Source organism: Artemia sp. Qi Xiang Cuo, chromosome 4 (genome assembly GCF_049724085.1).
Source record: "Artemia sp. Qi Xiang Cuo chromosome 4, ASM4972408v1, whole genome shotgun sequence".
NCBI lineage: Eukaryota > Metazoa > Arthropoda > Branchiopoda > Anostraca > Artemiidae > Artemia > Artemia sp. Qi Xiang Cuo.
In genome coordinates, this window is record NC_142797.1 from 88,103,158 (window position 1) to 88,122,791 (window position 19,634).

Genomic DNA, 19,634 nt, shown 5'->3' on the forward strand with positions numbered 1-19,634 from the left:
CTGAATTTGATTCAAATTCATCTTCTCATCCAACGTGAGATTTATAGTAAATATTGTACTTTAAAAATCCTATATTAATTAAAAACTGATTGAACATATTGACTATTTTTTCAGATTTCCACTGTAATTTAAATTGGACTCAAATATTTGACTTCTTAAATAAAAAGGTGGAAAAGACTTTAAAAAAGATCTAATAATCACCCTATGATGAAATTATTTAATCAAAAATAAAACAAAATTAATTACAAACCATTTTCTAACAAAAAGTTTTTCAACGAAAATTAAAGAGCTCAAGCCCAACTTGATACGAAAAGAAATTACGATGAATGAAAAGATGAGACTTAAATTAGCAAAGAATAAATCGGAAATTGGATTATTAAATATAGTTAAAATAAAACGAAGTAACAGTAAATAAGATTTGGAGGAGACCATCCTAAACCGTGAAAGGGCTAAAGTGCCTTTTTCACTTTACGGAAAGGAAACAAATTTCAAACAGTTTTTATGTATCTGTTTTAGAAAACTACTATATCAATGAGGAAATTTTAAATTTCATAACCTTCCAGGATGTTCTTTATATTTTATTATATTTTAAACACTAAATCAAGTTTCACTAATTTGATATGCAGGAAATTATCATCAATACTTACTTCCTTTTATTGGAGATTTTTTCTTTTATTTACAAATTCCTTTATAGTTTTTTTATAATGTTTAAAAAAGCTTATTATTTTAATTAACAGGGGTCGTTCTTAAAGAATTGGGACAAAAAGTAAAACTTTAGAGTAAAGAGTGAGGCGTTAAGGAGGGGTCCTCCCTCCTCATATACGTAATAATTTCTGTTTGTTTTAAATTTTTAATACTGCTCCTAACTTTCAGTTTATAAAACTTGTTTTTTATTTAATTTCTGATCGTTGTTAAATAATACCTGGAAATCCGACTCCCCTTTGGGAAATTCTTTCTCCTCACAAAGGTTCCTTCCATGGAAAGTTTTTCTCACTTCAATTACCCCCCCTCCCTTCTCCAGGAAAATTTATCCAAGGCAGTTCCATTCTAGCAGAAAATTTCCCCCAAAAATTTCTTGCGGAATGTCCTTGGTGAAACATTTTTCTTAGCACACTTTCATTTGAAAAGATGCTTTTTTAAATCATGCCGGAAATCCCTTCCACCGTGGAAAACTTTTCCCGCAAATGCCCCGCCCCCTAGTATTCTGCTTCCGCAGAAAATACCCTCTAGAGAATTTAGCCCGTGGAAAAACTTTACACGGCAAATTTCTCCCGTGAAAAATCCCTCCCCACGGAAAAATAATCTAGACAACTCAAACCCCGTGAAAATTTCTCCCTGGATAATTCCCCTTAACATCTGCATGTGTAACATTTAGTCAGAAAAGAGAAAGTGAGACTAATAAAAAGAAATTCGTATAGTAATTCTGGCAAATTCCCCCAGCACAAAATTTCTTCTGGAAAGTTCAACCCCCGGAAACTTCCCTCCCTGTGGAAGATTCTCCCATGGAAAATCCCCCCAGCTGAAGTTTTGGTACTTTTAAAAAAGTGTCTTATTGTTGTAATTAAATGGCCCTTGTGTTTCCGGAGTCAATCTCATAGAATTGGGATAAAATTCAAACTTCAGCGTAAAGAGCTAGGTGTTAAGGAGGGGGGAAACCCCCTTCATATACGTAATAATTTCTGTCCGTTCTAGTTTTAATTTTGCTCCTTACTTTCAGTTGAAAAAAACTTGTTTTTTTATTTAATTTCTAATTGTTTTTAACTAATGCCAAAAAATCTGGCCCCTTTTCTACGGAGCTACCCCCTCCCCACGGGAAGATCCTCTAGACAATTCAATCCCGATGAAAATTTACCCCGGACAATTACTCTTAACCACTCCCTGCGTAAAATTGAGACGGAAAAGAGAAAGCAACACATATAAGAAGAATTTTGTATAAGAATTCTGGAAAATCCCCGCAGCGTATAATTTCCCCTTACAAGTACACTCCCTGGAAACTTCTTTCCCCATGAAAAATTCCCCCGTGGAAAGACCCCTAGCAGAAAAGTTGTTTCCCCTCACCCGAAAATGTATTCATAAATCCCAGTAACAAATACTATGCGCAAACAATGGACAAATTTTATAACTTAGACCTTTCCCCTGGGGCTGTGGGGGGAGGGTCATGTTATACCCCAAAACACAGTTATTGGCTCTTTCAACTATGATGAACAAAATGTTTATCTCAAAATTTTGAATGGATTATTTTGGATAAGAAAAAGGGGAGGGGGAGGGGGCCTAGCTGCTCTCCAATTTTTTGGCCACTTAAAAGGTCACTAGAACTTTTAATTTCTGTTTGAAAGAGCCTTCTCGCGATATTATAGGACCACTGGATCGATACGATCACCCCTGAGAAAAACAGAAAAAAAAACAACAAGTAAACACACATTTGTGATCTTTCATCTGGCAAAAATACAGAATTCGACATTTTTGCAGATAGGAGCTTGAAAGCTATACAGTAGAATTTTCTGATAAGCCGAATATGATAGTATGATTTTTATTAAGATCACTTGACCTTTAGGGGGTGTTTCCCCTTTTTTTTGAAAATCTGGAAAATTTTCTATGGCTCGTAACCTTTGATAGGTAAGAAAAAACTAAATTAAATTAATATGTTTTAAATCAGCATAAAAAGCCAATTCTTTCTGTATATCTATTTGTATCAAAATTCCATATTTTAGAGTTTGGGTTACTGTTGAGCCGGTTCGCTCCTTACTTACAGTTCGTCACCACGAGCTGTTTGATTACAATCAAAGAATTGCTTTAACTCCATTGTTTTAGAGGCTTCATTTAGGCACCAGTTGTTTATACTTTTGAAATTAATTGTTTGCTGATAAATATTAGCTTCTTAATTAACATAAAAACATATCAGATATCATAAATATAGTAATTCAGAAAATTTTCTATTATTCTTTGTGTATTTATGTTCAGGTAAAAAAAATGTTTAAAATAAAAGCGACGAAATTTTATTTCAGTAGTGGGGAGGGAGGAAGGAAACCAAATATACAGTAAATAAAGAATTGTTAAATAAATGACTCTTAATACTATTTTGTTTCTTAGATTTAAAGAACAGTACAGTATTTGTCAGGATGTCAATGATTGCACTGTCACTCCTTGTGACGATTATGAAGACTTTGCCTCAGTATGCTCTGACTATTATGGATTTTTTAAATGTGATTGCTCTACTGGATTTACTTATGCCAACGATCTTGGATGTGTCGGTAAGTCCAAGTCTAAATACACGTTTGTAAGAGCTTAAAATTTGCACATTTTGTTTTGGTTTTACTTTAACCGACAGCAACCTGGGTATTTAAGCGAGCTGTACAATATTAAAGTAATATAGATACTCTTTTGGTATTAATTTCAAATTAAGATAATAATTTTGACTTCAAGTTCCTACTTAACAATCTCGTTTTAGATTTTGAGAATTCCAGATCAACAAAAATCCGTTCGGGCAGCTCAAATACAAAAGTAAATATTTTTCTATAATCCAAATGGCTATAACTGTAATTATTGTTACTTCACTTTTCTACATCATATAGAAATCAAAGATAGCGTAAAGTGGCTGCATTGTTATTACACTCATTTTCTCCGTAACTGATACATACAAGAATCATTCCATTAAAAACTACATTTAACTTTTTTGGATTTGACCTTTAATTATTTGTAGACACTGCAGTAGTAAGTATGTACGCAATTTCACGACTAGCTGTATAAAACGGCCAATCCCCCTATATTATGGTTCTATAAAGTGACCAAGCAAGTTATATTTGGAACCAGGGAAAAGATTGTGCAATGCAATAAGACTGGTTTCTGAGACAACACCTATTTTCTGGGCCAATCAGAGATGTTTCTACTAACGGTGCTCCATATATCCATATACACAGCATCACGCCTACAAGGAAATATATAGGAATATGTGTGCAGTTTCAACGGTACATGCCTTGTCAAACATGTTTTTCTAGGTTCAATAGCCAAAACTCGGGTTCGTCATATTGCTTATTCAAAGGCGGTCTCTTTGTAAAAATACTAGTTTTGGCTGGGAGGCCTTATAATCATGTTTTTTCGGTATAAATTAAGATGCAATTAGTTTTTCTAGATCAGTTGAAAAAAAAACTTGAAAGGATAAACTTTTATTGTTAAATTTATTCGTTTGTTTGAATAAGTCATTCAGCGAGTAAAATATATTAATTGCTCCGATTAATTATTTGCTCTGATATTGAGATTAGATAGAGGATTCTAAGAGAACGCAGGTGAGTACAATTTTTTTTATGCCGTATTAAAAGAATCCCTTTTTTGTTGGCATTAAGTCTTCACTGGCCTATATTGAACTGATGTCTAAATTTGCTGTTATCAGACAATGGAAAAACAAAAGTTTACTATTGCATGTGCCAATTCTTCTTAATGTTAACTAAGATGTATCGGTTTTATCATGCAGTCCCATCAAAATCCCTTTTCAGGTTAAGGTTGTAAATCGATTTGATATATTTTTGACGAACTTTGTCTGTTAGAATATTTACTAAAAATTTAAAAACACGGATGACTCTAAGGGTCGTGTATAAGGACGAATAAGAAGCTGTTTTTCAAAGGAACTAAACGATTCAATGTAAGGAGCTAGCTGTTGAGGAGGAGACAACCCCCCTTCATATACATGACAACTTCTCTTCGTTTTAAGTTTTAATGTTGCTCCATACTCACAGACTCAGGCAACACAAGGGTCATTTCATTGAAACAATAAGAATAAGTCTTCACTGGCCTATTTTGAACTGATGTGTAAATATTCTATTATCAGATAATGGAAAAACAAAGTTTACTGTTACACGTGCCAATTCTTTTTAATGTTAGCTAAGATATATCAGGTTTATCATGCAGTCCCATCTAAATCCCTTTTCAGGTATAAGGTTGTAAATTGATTTGATATATTTATGACGAACTTTGTTAGAATATTTACTGAGAATTAAAAAAAAAACGGATGACTGTAAGGGTCGTTTATATGGGACAAAAAGAAGCTTTTTTTCAAAAAAACTGAACAATTTAATGTAAGGAGCTAGCTGTTGAGTAGTAGACAACCTCCTCAACCCCCTCAATTAGGATTGTTCTGAATTAATATCAAACAGACATAATAGTCGAAGTTCTGGTATTTTTTCTTATGTATCGTATTCAAAATACATCTAGCTTAAGCTCCATGTGAGACGCGTGTCCTGTTTACAGGTTTAGGGAGATTGAAAATTAAGCCTATGAGTTTAAAAAACCTGACATTCATTTTTGAAAAAAGACATACAACTTTTTCATTTATCATGAATTAACTTTGGTTTTTGCGAGGGGGAACGCAACCCCCTATTAATATTCTGAATTAATATCAAACGGACATAATAGTCAAAGTTGTTTTTTTTTTATGTATCGTATTCAAAATACATCTAGCTTAGGCTCCATCTGAGACGCGTGTCCTCTTTACAAGTTTAGGGAGATTGAAAATTAATCCTATGAGTTTTAAAAACCTGACTTTCATTTTTGAAAAAAAGACATACAATTTTTTTCATTTATCATGGATGAACTTTGGTTTTGGAAGGGGTGGGGCTTAGGATTATTCTGAATTAATACCAAACGGACATAATAGTCAAAGCTATGTTTTTTTCCTTTTTTATGAGTTTAAGCATATATGCCTATAAGTTATCTGAGGAAAAAACTGAAAATTAATTTTTATTCCAGGAGATTGATGCTCATAGTCTAGACCAAAAGCAACCGAAGCTAGATGCTGGCTCTGAAATCACTAACAAGGACCTAATAAGAATTTTGAACATGGTGAGGCGGAGTGTAATAAGCTATGCACTCCCATCAGATAGACATGCATTTCTGATGAGTTACCTGTAATTTCTGACGTAAGTGCTCTTATAAGATAGTTTTGTGTAATTCTGACTGTGGGGGGGGGAGAGCCGGTGAGCGTACAAAAAACAAAAACCTATTCCCATTCTACATAAATGAAAAAACTAAACAACCCCATTGTTCGTGGTATTTAACCACAATATTATACCGGTAGGCCACAATACCACCACTTATTGAGTGTTAAGGTACGGGCGTCACCACTTATTGGTGGAGAAAGCCCCAGGCCCAAATTATAATGTGATGCCCGCGTGTACCACACCGATTCTGGAAATATTGGGTTTGGTGCTACCAAACCCAATAATGATAACGCGATCGAGTGGTCAAATGGCCACTTTCTAAAGCCAAATGTGCCCGCCCATGGGTTACCACTAGAAATATCTAACTCTCTCCTTGGAGGTAACAAACCCCCCTGTCAATGTAGTAATGACGGTATCTCGTAACTCTATTCCTACCTTGCCTGGGATCCGGGAAAATTAGTATACAGTTTGTAGAAAATACCTTACTTGTATTCTTCCAACGGTCACTTATAATAACCAAAAAATATGCTTCCCCGAACGGGGTTAAAATGCAGACTAACGTTTAATTACGTCATTTATCTGAAAAGAAAAGAAACAGGGATGGAACCCCAACACCCATATTTTTTATTCAAGTATATAACGCACTTACCATTTTGCTTTCCAAATTCCTTTTTTAAACAAGTTGTTTATCGTTTAAATTTTACATTCGGCTCAGTTAAAATGTCTTTTTTTAACTCGCAAGGGATCTACCCCTTCACGCCTTGATTAATCGGAGATGGCATCCATGTAGCAAAGTTAAAAAATAATACATTACGTAGCAAAACTCGATCTAAGGCACGGCTAGGCCTCTTCGCGCCTTGGTCAAATCAGAGAAAGGAACCCTCTAGCAGCAATATGCTTTGCATACGAATTCCCGCCTGTGATTTTGCATTCTTGTAGACAACACGTATATTTTTCAAAGGAACTTAAAAAATAGATATTTTTCATTCGCACGTTTTTTAAAAAAACTATCAGCAAAGCTATTGTTTTACAATTACGAGACATGAAGGGGTAGATATTCTGAAACTATTATAATAATTTTGTAAATCATTTCTTTATATGATTGTGTTCAATAGACTCTTTCGAGTTTGAAATGTAAATAATACACTATGTAGCAAAACCAGATCTAAGGCACTTGCCGTGAAATTTATTTCATGGTGATCTTAATTAAGCAAACTCAACGAGAGAATGCCGCGTTACTTTGTTTACTTACATTACATATTTTGCTCAGTTAATAATTTTTAACTGGTTACTTGTATGTGCGCGTGTGTATTAACTCTTGGGGTAATTGTTGTAGGAGAGGGGGATGGGGCAAAAAAAACTTAATTAGATAGTTTTTTAACTACATTATATGAATTTTGGTACTTAGTTAGTAGCCGGTAAACATGTGACTTGAAGCGCACTGAAATGTTGTACGAATAAATAGGTTATTGCTTCTTAGTGAGGTATTCCCAACTCCGTGACAAATATTTTTTATCATACTTTCATTTATTTCAATGACATTAGCCAAACTTCACTTCTTGTATGCCTACCAACTACTAAATATGTACCGGGATTTTTTCTGATCATTTATTTTCCGTGAAATTAATATCGTAAAAGAGCAAAATATAGAATTGGTCAAGTTGTCTGTAGGTACTTTATATGATTGAAGTGGACAATTTTTTAGCCCACATAATGTTATGAGAAAGGTAAGTTTTGACAGGGTGAAAAATTGGCATAGTTTTTGACTTTATAAAATAGTGGATATTTCACATGGAAAATAAATTCTGTTTTTATAGATTAACATCGGTGAATTATCACCACCACCATCCACATCAACTCAATAACCACTTATTTTCAATGAACCTTCAGCAATCCTAACACCACTAATGGACTTTAGAGATAGTGCTTTAGTTGATAGTGACTTAGAAGGGCAAAGGGGGTTCTTAAACGATTGTTTTGGTGAATTAGCTAATCTAGATGATTTAAGCTGTGATATAGATATGGCTGAGGACCGGAATGGACAAACATGTTTATAAACGAATATTTGGGGGATAGGCCCAAAAGTGCATCTAAGCCGGGTCCCCATGTTAATAGTCATAAAGAAATTCAATCATATGACAATGCAGGTTGGCTAGATCAGCTTTCCCCAAATAGAGTGGAAGGTATACTCAGTGAATTGGGTGATTTCGCCCCACGCTCAAGTAATGCAAATGAACAGACTGGGGATGGTGGTGCTATTTAAGATATTCTATCACCCCCCCCACCATTATGGTTGACGATAGTAGTAGTGAAATATTACCCCCCCCCCAGCATTTATACTACCAGATTTTTTCCTATCTAACTGTGCCTTGCACCATACTAATGTCTACAGCGCAAATTTCGGTGACCTCTTTAATTCCTTAATGTTAGGGGGTAAAATAACAGACCCCCTGGCTATAAATCACTCCTATGTTAACAAGACTCGAACCCTTCTTGAACAAGCGATGAGGGCGTGGTGATAGAGGGACAGTTTATAAGCATCAATAGCACTAAAAATATTTTTTTTAATGAAAATGCGAGTGAGCTCTTTCCAAAATACTTGCATATAGATATTTTAGCGATTCGCCCGCATTTATCAAATTATTATTAGGTTTTTTTTTATTGGGTTAGCAGCATTGTGACTAAACTAGATAATTATAATAAGGGGGGTAGCAGGTCGGTTGTTTTATTTATTGAGAATTTAAGCGTTAAAATTTTTAGATTTTACAAGGACTTTATTTAAAGAGGTGGGCATGGGGAGGGGACTATAGTTTTAAAATATCATTCAGATTTAGAGGTTTGTAGAGGAATACAAAGAATCTGTGTCGATGCGACGTTACAGTGTTTCAAATATGCATTTTTAACTGCCGCCTTTACACCCCTGCGTGGTAATGCCTCTAAGAAAAAATTGGAAGAATTAGCAGCTAATGGGGATGGGTCAAAGTTTCCTCAAAAAGATTTTAACTGTTTAAATGATCAATTTCCCGTAACCTTAAAAGGGATAGATATTTTAGTGCGGGCTAATGAACAATTAAAGATTGGTGTTACGGTGTGAGAGTATGAAACAGAATTTGAGGAGGCTCAGCGTTCTGATAAAAAGGGGGTATTATTTCCAGTGAGGGCTCCGTCCATTGAGTCAGTGAAGCATCGGGTCTGGCTTTTATACACGCCCGCTTCAGAGCCTGATTCAAAAAGACATTTTAATCCAAATACAGATATTAGTAGGGTTTTATTTGAGGGTAAAATGGGGAATGGGGGTGTATGCTATTATTTTCCAACATTCCTCTCAACATTTCGTAGGAATTTAAAGTTAAAGCCTTGTATGAAGCACTGTAATTGTCATGGATACCAGGCAGTGGAAACGGTTAGCGGAAATAGGGTGATCTTACGTTTTAAGAACTTTCTGAACACGCTCCTGCAGAGAAATAAGATCGCTTTAAACTGCGAAGCGAAACTCACAGACATGTACGATTCGTCAAATCCGAATCGTGTTAAAATACACGAAGCCATAGAGGTCTCTTAAGCTCATGTGCAACGAGACTCCAGTAATACCATGCAAGTGCTGGATGTAGTTGAGTCTTTGGGGGAGGGAGGGGTGAAGACTGAATGCACTCGACATTGACCAGTCTAATTAAAACAGCGAATGGTGCAATTATTCGCCTACGCTACACAAACTATCCTATGCTCTATCCTATGCTCCTATCACCAGATGAGAGATTGGTCATTGAAAATGTTGGTTTTGCAAGGGAAAATTTGGTAATGGTATTGGGAATGGGGGGAAGAGGAAGGTGATCGATCAAGATCATTTGTGGCAGGGAATTACATCGGGAGGAAGTAATTTTAGAGGGGTTGCACATCAATCGTGCAATGTAAACGTTAGACATATTTCGTACCGGTTTTTATACAAAATTTTAATTAAGATTTAAAGTTTATTTTACCGGCGTTGGCCTGCATTGCCAAGGGAAGGGTTGTAGATAACGCATCGATAGATGGTTCTTTTTCTTATAATATCATACCCAAATCGTCAGAGAACCTACTGCTGCTAGAATTCATGTGCGAAACAGTTGACAAGGGTAACACGTGCCTGAATAAAATCCGTGTTTTAGACTCTTTCAGTTTCTTTCTCCAAGTCCTTAAGTCAATTGATTCTGGTACAGCAAAGCGGCAATTTTGATAGCTTCCCCCTCCTTAAACAGTGCTTTCCCGATGATGAAATGTATGATTTATTAACTTGTTAGGACATATATGCATATGATTGCTATAACTTTATCTAGAGGCTGAAGGTGTTACCATTTCCACGTAGCGAAGCATTTCACAATTCCCTTAAGAACAACCAAAGCACTCCGAGTAAAAAAAATATCTCTCCTATGGCTTGGGCATAGTAAATATTTAAAAATGTATGGGATTGTTGTAGACTGTAATCTACAATTGATGTACGGTCTCATTTTTACATTGGTTGTGGAAACACGCGTACAAACTATGGAGAATTTGGGTCGGATTTAGGGTATTAATTTTCCACTCCTCATCTGGTGATTGACTTGATTCTTAAAACCAGCAAAGAAGAAATAGGTCTAATCGCCGATGTGGATCAGCACCGGTTTTTAGAGAGATCAATGAGGGGTGGGTATGTTTTTCATGGGTATCGTATCATGAAAAGTGATCCAACCGGACAGCACACCGATAAAAAGTCAGACGCAGTTTTTTTGGATATGAATCCCCTTTACCCTGTCAGCAATGTCTCACTACTGTTCGCCTTGTGGGAATTACAAATGGCTTAACGATCCATGTGCTTCGAATTTCACCAACATTGCTACCGTTGAGGAAAGTGGGGTAAAGGGATGGTTTTTTTTTAAATTGACGGTGAAATACACATGGAATTCCATGACTCGGTAAAATACTTTTTTCCGGTTCATAAACGGGCCGGTGGGACGGGAATCCCTGAGTCCATACAATTTATCTTTTGTAAAGGATGGCAGTATGCAGTGGGTGCCTTCAAAGCAAAAACTTATTGCTGACCTCAACCGGAAACAGAATATCGTTGTTCATCACGTGCTATTGAAATGGATGGTGTCCAATGGTATCAAAGTCACAAAGATTCATAGAGCCCTCCAATTTTTATCAAAAGCCTTACATGAAAACGTTTATTGACACCTTTGTCAGTAAGCGTTCACAAGCGAAAACGAAGGTTGACAAAGAAGTCTATAAACTTATTTTGAACTCAGCCATCGGTAAAATGTGCGAAAGCGTACGAAAGAGAAGTCGATTTGACATTGTAACCAACCCCAAAGATTGTGCTCGAATCATTGCGGATCCAAACTTCACATCGTTCACAATCATAGAGTCTCATATGGTGCTCCTACATCGTAAGAAAAGAAACATCGTTTTAAATAAAAATATTGCAGGCGGGAGTGCAATAACGGAAATATCTAAAAAACTCATGTTGTCATTTTATTATAATGTATGCAAGGTACAATGGCCGATTGAGGGAAAAGTTCAAGTGTATTACGGGGACACTGATTCACTCTTGTTAAAAGTTAAAACTGATAATTTGTTGAATGATTTGGAAACTGGAGAGTACATTTGCTCACGAATGGACTACACTAACTGGAGTGAATCCCTCTATCCCGAGCTAAGTAAAATGCTAGGCCCCAAATCAATTGTCAATACTGAATTCTGAAACATGAAGCTATATGAAGTACAGTCGTGTGTTTCCGTTGCCAAAGGTAAATAGTTGGGAAAAGCAAAACGGCAATATCAAAAAAGTTTTTCAGGAGTTGCCTACAAACTTTTTAAAAAATAATTTCGATATGAGTGTCTTTAGAAACTGTGTGCAACATAGTTTAGTCCCAAGGGTGAAAGTCATGGCAATTTGCTCTTTACAATTTAAAAACTACACAGTTAGAGTTGAGAAAAACGCCATGTCGGCCATATCAGACAAAGCTTATGTACTTGAGGATGGTGTGAAGGTACTACCATACAGTCAATGTTTAATCTCAGACCTAGTTGAATGTGTAGAGTATAGAAAACAAATTGGTCCGGAAAAATTAACTTAAATTATTTAATGGTACAAGGTGGGTGGTGGGTGTTTTTTTTCTTTTTATCAAAAAATTTCAAGATGTGTGCAAGTCAGAGCAGTTATTTCTTCATAATTTTCAGTATACAGAGTTATTTAATGTTCCCGTCCCGGCCCAGGCCCGCCGCAGCGGACCAAACCAGAGCGGGCCCAACCGCGTTTCCCGGCATCCGCGGCGGCCGCCTCAGCCTTCGGCCGCCACAGCGGCTGACCCCGGGGGGACCCCGTATCAAATTAAAAATGTTGTTGCAAATAAAAAAAAGTGATATTATTTTAAGTGTATTGAAAAATTTTCCTAGTGCCTATTTAAAATAAATGTTGTATTTTTTAATTATAAATAAATAAAATATTTATTTATTAAATATAAAGTGCTTTTTTCCTAGTGCCTATTTCTAATAAATGTTTGTGTTTTTCTGTGCCTATTTAAAATAAATGTTGTATTTTTTAATTATAAATAAATAAAAAATTTATTTATTAAATATAAAGTGCTTTTTTCCTAGTGCCTATTTCTAATAAATGTTTATGTTTTTCTTATAAATAAATAAATAAAAAAAAATTTGAGTGTATTTATTAAATAGAAAGTGCTTTTTTCATAGTGCTTATTTAAAATAAATGTTTATCTTTATGTTTTTCTTATAAATGAATAAATAAAAAAAGAATCTTATGCGTATTTTTTGTTTAATTTGCCTTTTTCTAATTGTATTATTTGTAAAGTGCTGCTTTTGTGTTAATAATAAAAGAAAATATGATTCTTTACTGATTTGATTTTTTTTTCTTGAACGGAGTAGTAGCAGAGATATTATTTAGTCATTAGATATCTATAGTCTACAGTTAGTTGTAGGTGAGCTCTTGAATGGAACAACAATATGTATCAATTTAAAAGACCGTTCAGGTCGTTTCTTTGTGGTCCATCAATATCAGGAAAAATGACACTCTTAACTAAAATAATTAAAAATTGTGATAAAATGTTTATAGAAAAGCAGAAAAAAATCTACTATTGCTACAGTATTTGGCAGGAGTTGTACGGTAATATAAAAGTAAATGCGATATTGGGCGTACAGATAAAATTCATACAGGGACTTGACGTTTCGAGACTATTGAACCAAACTCTTGGCACATTATTCACGATTTAGCTGAATCCATTGAACAATGGTCCTAGGAAATACTACAATTGTTTACCTTTCGTTCTCATCATGAACAAATATTCGTTACTCTAGTTCTACACAATCTCTTTCATCAAAGCAAATGTATGCGAAAACTTGCTTTGAACTGTAGGGCACCCTCAAATTTCTACATTCAGCGTACAGTCAGGCAACTAATAAACCTTACGGCTGCATCCTATTGGATCTTTATTAAAATACACCCGAGGATTTACGTGCAGCCACATATATTTTTGACAACGAATTTATAGTATATCTTCCCGTGAACAGTAAAAAAGGCTATTAGTTGCCATTGTGACACTGAAGAAACTAAACAAAAAAAGATACTTATATTCCGTTCTAAGCACTTCAAAATCCCCCCTTAGGAAAGCCATACTGAAACATGGTATCGACAATGATTTTATTAATCTATTATCTGAATTTTTTTTAAATTTAACCGAGGGCAATGTTCAACTGCCAGAAGTAGTTAAGCAACAGGCAAAGCAACATCGTTCCATTGTACGTGCATTGGCTTGTAAAAAGAAAGGAAAATTTTTTAAAAGGGAACGTCTTCTTCAGGTGGGTAGTAGCTTTTTTACAATTCTACTGCCAATAATTGCGAGACTTGTCAATAGTTTTCTCTAAATGGCTCAACCCTACAGATTGACCCAAATAAAACTCGCTCATGCACCCATGGAACACTTTGAAGACAATCTGAGTAAATTCATTGACAATGAGAATATTGAGGATGATAAAAAAACTACTTTTACTTCAAGATGCATTTCGCCGACTGGACAAACATAAGCCCTATCGTGCGAGAGCGAGTAGCAATGTGAGTGTCATTGATCACAAAAAAGAGCCATCTCCTTAGGAATCTTCCGCTACTGCTGCTGCTGGAACACAATTAAAGAAGGAGGAATTGGATTCAATAGTGTCGAGCATCGGAAATCTAATGCCGCACTCATATCGTGAACAAAGTAAACAACTCATAACATATATCATGGAAAGTGTTCAAGATCATTTTCAAGTTGATAGCAATGGGAAAGGAATTATAATTCAAGGCAAGAGCTATAATCTACTTGATTTAGTCTATAATGTGGTTACAAATCGTAAAGAACTTTTATCATTTGACAGTCATCTATACAACTTTCTAAACACATGAAAATTCCCCAAAAGCCTTAATAGCAATATGCAAATTTAAAAAAAAAATTATATAAACATACTCTATCCTCATCATCATCATCAACAACATTAGATAATGAGGAAGAAGAAGAAGAAGATTTTAAATCAATCTTTGAAAATACTAGCACAGCTAGTGGAAACATTGATTTGACGATAAGGAGGAGGAGCACACCTCTGATAGCTAGACAAAAGCGAAGACGTATTGATATCAAGTCAATATAACCAACATCATCACCCACTAGTATACAAACGGGTAGTGGACGTTACACTACGTGTTTACGTTCAAAATGGTTGAAGTTTTGAAACGTGTTTGTGAAAATATTGGCAAAGTGGGAAGTTTAAGCTCCCCCACCACTGTTCCAAAGTCACTGTTGTTCACACTAAAAGTGTACAAGCTTATCTACAAAATGAATAAAGTTGAATTCTGCATAGAAATCAGTGGCGTCGCTCTAATCATTATTGAAAAACTCGAGCTTTCCCCCCTACATATACAACAAGCAGATCTTTTAACTCTATATGAGATTCAACAACATCGAAATACACCGTACAAGTACATTCTAACTATAATAACTGTTTTTAGTCGATATACGTTTGTCATTCCATGGCGCACAAAGAGAGGCGTTGAAGTTGCTCAGGCTATAGAAAGTATTCTCGAACAAGATTCATATAAAAAAAATGAAACGGATCGAGGTAGTGAATTTGTTAATCCCCATGTTGAAAACGTACTAATGAAATATAATACAATGCTCTATCATAGTCATAGTCCTATAAATGCTGCATTGGCCGAACGATTGTTAAGAACTATTCGAATTTTAATTTCAAGGTATTGCACATTAAAAAATACACCTTCTTTGATTCATGATTTAGATAAAATCATATTGATTTATAATCAACGACCCCATCAATCATTCTCCAACTCAACCCCAACGAAAGTTCATCAGTCTGATCATGACATATTTGATTCATTTCTTTAACAATATTCCAATGATACGATTGTGAAGAACAAATTCAAAAAAATTGAAGAAACAACTAATGTTTCTAAAAAGGGTAGTTCCGCGTTGCCAACAGTAATTTTGTGAGAGGCGAAAATCGTGGACAGCTAGTCAATAGCAAAATGTTTATAAGACATCTAATATGAACAAATTTCCTATGTTTCCTGAGCCAATGAACAACAAAAAGTTAAAAATAACAGTGAAATCTATGAAATTGAAAATATATTAAAGACTCGTACTCGCAGGGGCAAGAAACAGTTACTTGTTTAGTGGCTAGGATACAACTCTGATTTTGATTTTTGGATCGGCGTTGAAGACATTAAAAATGCCCAATGATTTTTATGTAACATTTATGTCCAAAGTCTCCGATACTCTCTACAATGACTTGAATAAAAAAAGTTACTTTTGGACAAAACTCTCTCCCTCCATCAAATTTGACGGTGCGTATGAAGTGGTTCTTGCCGACTGTATTCTCAAAAAAACATATGATATCTTGAGAAAGGATCACAAATATGATATAGAATTAGACCCCATGATTGGCCATCAATTGTTAGCGAACAATCTAAAATTAAAAAGATCAATTGGTTGGATTATCCATATGTCTAATTACCATACGAGGAACTCACCTGTATGAAGGATTTATGTCGTTCTATCAATAAAAGACGTTCCCCTCGTAAAAAAGGGGCCCTTCATTTCAACTATTCAAAGGAAAAAGTGAGGATATACATTAGCTCACCCATTGCCAATGAAAAAGTTATTCTCAATGATAATCTAAAAGATATTCTTGGCTTTAAACTCAATAAAATCAATGGTAAAAAAGCCAGAAGTACTAATGTTTTTTTGCTGAGTATCCACCAGCCTTCTCCTCTGACACTTGTATTTTCTCTATGCCTCATTTGTTGAAACATCCCAAGCTGGCAATAGCAATGTCCCTATTCTACGAGCTCTTGAACAAAAAACCAATCGAGATCATATTCATCATTACAATATAAATCACCTTCACTATATTCCCGTAAACACTTCATATTTGCAACTCTGTCAGCTAACACTAAGAACTGAATTAGGTGATCCTCTTGCAATATCAAAAGGTTTGGATGTTATTACATGTCATATTCGACTCATCGTCACTGCCTAAGATGAACAATAGAAGAATTTCATTTGTCTGTCCTGATATCAACTGCTATGTTGGTGCTCTGAGTCCCCGTCAAATAGGTCATGGGTTGGACTACTACAAGGGGCGTACTGCAATGTCTTGCTATGGTCACGGTACTTGAGTTTCTTGACAATATTTTTCTGCATTACCATATGCAAGAAAATATTGTGTGTCTTCGCTATCGAATTTTGCTACCTAAACAATGCGGGGCTGGGGGTCGGGTAAGCATGTAGACGAAACTGTTAAGTAAAATATTGTATATTCAGAAAGATCCGATGGTGAGCATTTAAAATCTCTGCAAAATGGGAAAGGGTTAAATATGGGGCGTGGTCATCATTCACTCATCAGTCTCTACCAAGGCGGTAAGCGAAGGAAATCAACAATGACTTTGAGGAATAAAACAAAGAAGACCAATAAGAAGAAGAAGAAGAAAAAGAATGATTTCTTCTCTTGAGAAGAAATATCTCCCCCGCAAAAAAGAATTGCATCCATCGATAAGCTCCTCATTGGATATATTCAATGGTGAAAATGCTGATGTGAGGGCCAAGTATGTCTACTATGAGCGAGTAAATCCTCAACAACCCCTCTCGGAAAATGTACACTTTCAGATATTTTCCAATGGAGATTATGTCATTGATTTATCATCAACATTTATTGATTTAAATGTTGCGGTGAAGAAAAAGTCAGACAATACAACTCACACTGCTGCCAATGGACTGTCCTATGAAAACTGTATCCTACACAACTTACTCAAACAAATTTATTTATTAATGGAACATTGGTGAGCGCTAGCAATAATTTATCCAACTATGCAAGCTACATACAATTTATGATGATGACCCCAAAGGCATATAAGGAGTTGAGAGGTCGGGCACTGGGCTATGAATATAGATCAGGTGTTGATACTGACGGTGAGTTAACTGCTGCTGTGACCCAGGAGCATCATCTAGTTGGAAAATTAAATCATGAGATATTCAATATATCCCAATGGTTACCCCCCAATGTCAAGATTAACACAAAGTTACAACTAGCCCCATCGAATTTTATTTTGAGAAAAACACTTGCTGCAGCATCTAATGCAAATGTAATTATCCCTTCGGCAATTCTTCATGTTCGAAAACGAAAGATTATGAGTACTGTTGCATCAGCTGTGGAAAGACTGAGAGCCATTGGTAACGATAATATACTTCTTGTCCCTCATACGGTGACTAGTCAACTTAACATTACCACTGGCTCTCTTAGTCATACCCAATCATCATTTATCGTTGAAAAAATCCCAACAAAACTAGCTTTTGCTTTTGTGAAGAGTGCTAGTGCGTTTGGATCCTGGACTGCTTCCTCCAATGATTTTAATTTTTTTGGTCTATCTAGCCTTGTGTTCAAAGTAAATGGAATTCCACTGTACCCTCTGTCATTTGATAAAAAATCCTACAGAACTCTGAATGAGTTGACCATGCAATCCCTGGATCATGATTCACAACTATTTGAAAATGGAATAAGCGATTCAATGTTTTCAAAAAATCATGGTGTAATTGTTTTGGACTTGTCTGACGGCAGTGTTCTACTAGACATAGCAACATGAACACAAACCAAATAATCAGCGTGTTTAATATAGATTTATACATATCCCAAAACAAGTCCTATTGCATACCATCGGACTTCATTGAAAAAATTCCAAGTGTTAACAATACCCTAATTATTGTTGATAGCAGTCCATCGACTTTGAAGACAGGACATTGGCTACGCATCTTTCAAACAGCAAAGAATATCAAACTATTTTATCCTCTTTGTCTATCATATAAATTCTACACTCCAAACATCAACAACTTTATTGAGAGCAGTGGGAAAACTATTATTCCAAATAGGAGGAGAGAACAGGATTTAACAACTTAGACATGCGGCTTTCACGCATTACTCTTTTTCAAGCTCAGATCTCGTGGCAATACCTACAAGCAGTTTCTCAGTATTTACGTTGACTTTCCTCGATTGAACGACTTCCTAGTGGAAAATATGCTTTCAAAGGTGTTTAATATTGATTTTAGTACCCTACATATAAAATATTCTAAAAATGTATGTAGAATTGTTTATTAATAAAAATAATGCATATACATGATAAAAATGACTTTTCTACTCCTTAAATTTCATCTTCTACTACGCATAGGTATTTGTCGAGAACAACTAATGCAGTTAGATTCGCTGAATTCACTGTATACTGATCCTGATGTGCTGCAATGTCAGGGTCACATTGTCTAAAGTATAATGTAACTTCACTCTTATCATATCTCTTTGTATAGTCAATGATATAATTCTCAGTCATTTTGTAAAATTCGCATGTTTGAATTTGCATATTTGAAGCAATGTCACATACAGTGTCCTCAAGTGGTGAATCACATTCCATAACAGCCAAATAGAACTCAGTAGGCTTATAATCATAGTAGCCATTGTCTTCGCAACGATGATGTAGAAACCAAATTCTTTTTGTTGCTCCAACAGTTGAATCGTAGACCTGGATCCTCGTCCCAAAACAATCTAAGGCCACGACGATACCAATCTCTTAGCAATACACTAAAATCACGTTTAGGATTCTTTCCAATCATACTTGGATATGTATTCTCCCACTGATTACATTTATCATAGTGGCGATAAGAGCATAGGTGTCCTCTGGGATGAGAGTCAAACACCCCTTCAAGACAGGAATTACAACCTTTAATTTGTACAGCATATCCTCTATGCAATTTAGACGGGTTGCATAATCTGCACTTTTCATCATACTCATCAATCATTGTAGAGTTCTCACATGATGACCAGCTGCCCTGTGTATACATGCAAAGTAGTCATGTATGGGACATTTTTTCATGTGTTGACACTCTCACTGCGACAATGAAACTGAGCTATGATTAACAAATTGAGTGGGATAGAGAGAGAGAGAGAGGAGTAAATCCTCCTTGAACAACATCTTTCTCGTGAAAAAAGTCTTAAATTTCTATAATAGTGTGTGTTTAAAAGCAAATCTACTATATTATTTTGTCTTGTCGTGATTAATATGTCAATAAATTGTGTAAATGCCCTTTGGCCCACGTTGTAAAAGCTTCGTGCAATAGTCTAATGACAGAGAATCTGTTTTCA

At 35.4% G+C, this 19,634-nt stretch overlaps 1 protein-coding gene across 1 annotated transcript in view; it reads left to right on the forward strand.

Annotated features, from left to right (window-relative positions):
* LOC148953595 (uncharacterized) overlaps positions 1–19,634 on the forward strand; it is a 212,447-nt gene that overhangs the window by 145,430 nt on the left and 47,383 nt on the right. Inside the window, exon 4 of the mRNA XM_089088021.1 lies at positions 3,091–3,251. Coding sequence (XP_088944147.1) covers positions 3,091–3,251 — 161 coding nt within the window. The remainder of the gene's footprint in view (positions 1–3,090; positions 3,252–19,634) is intronic.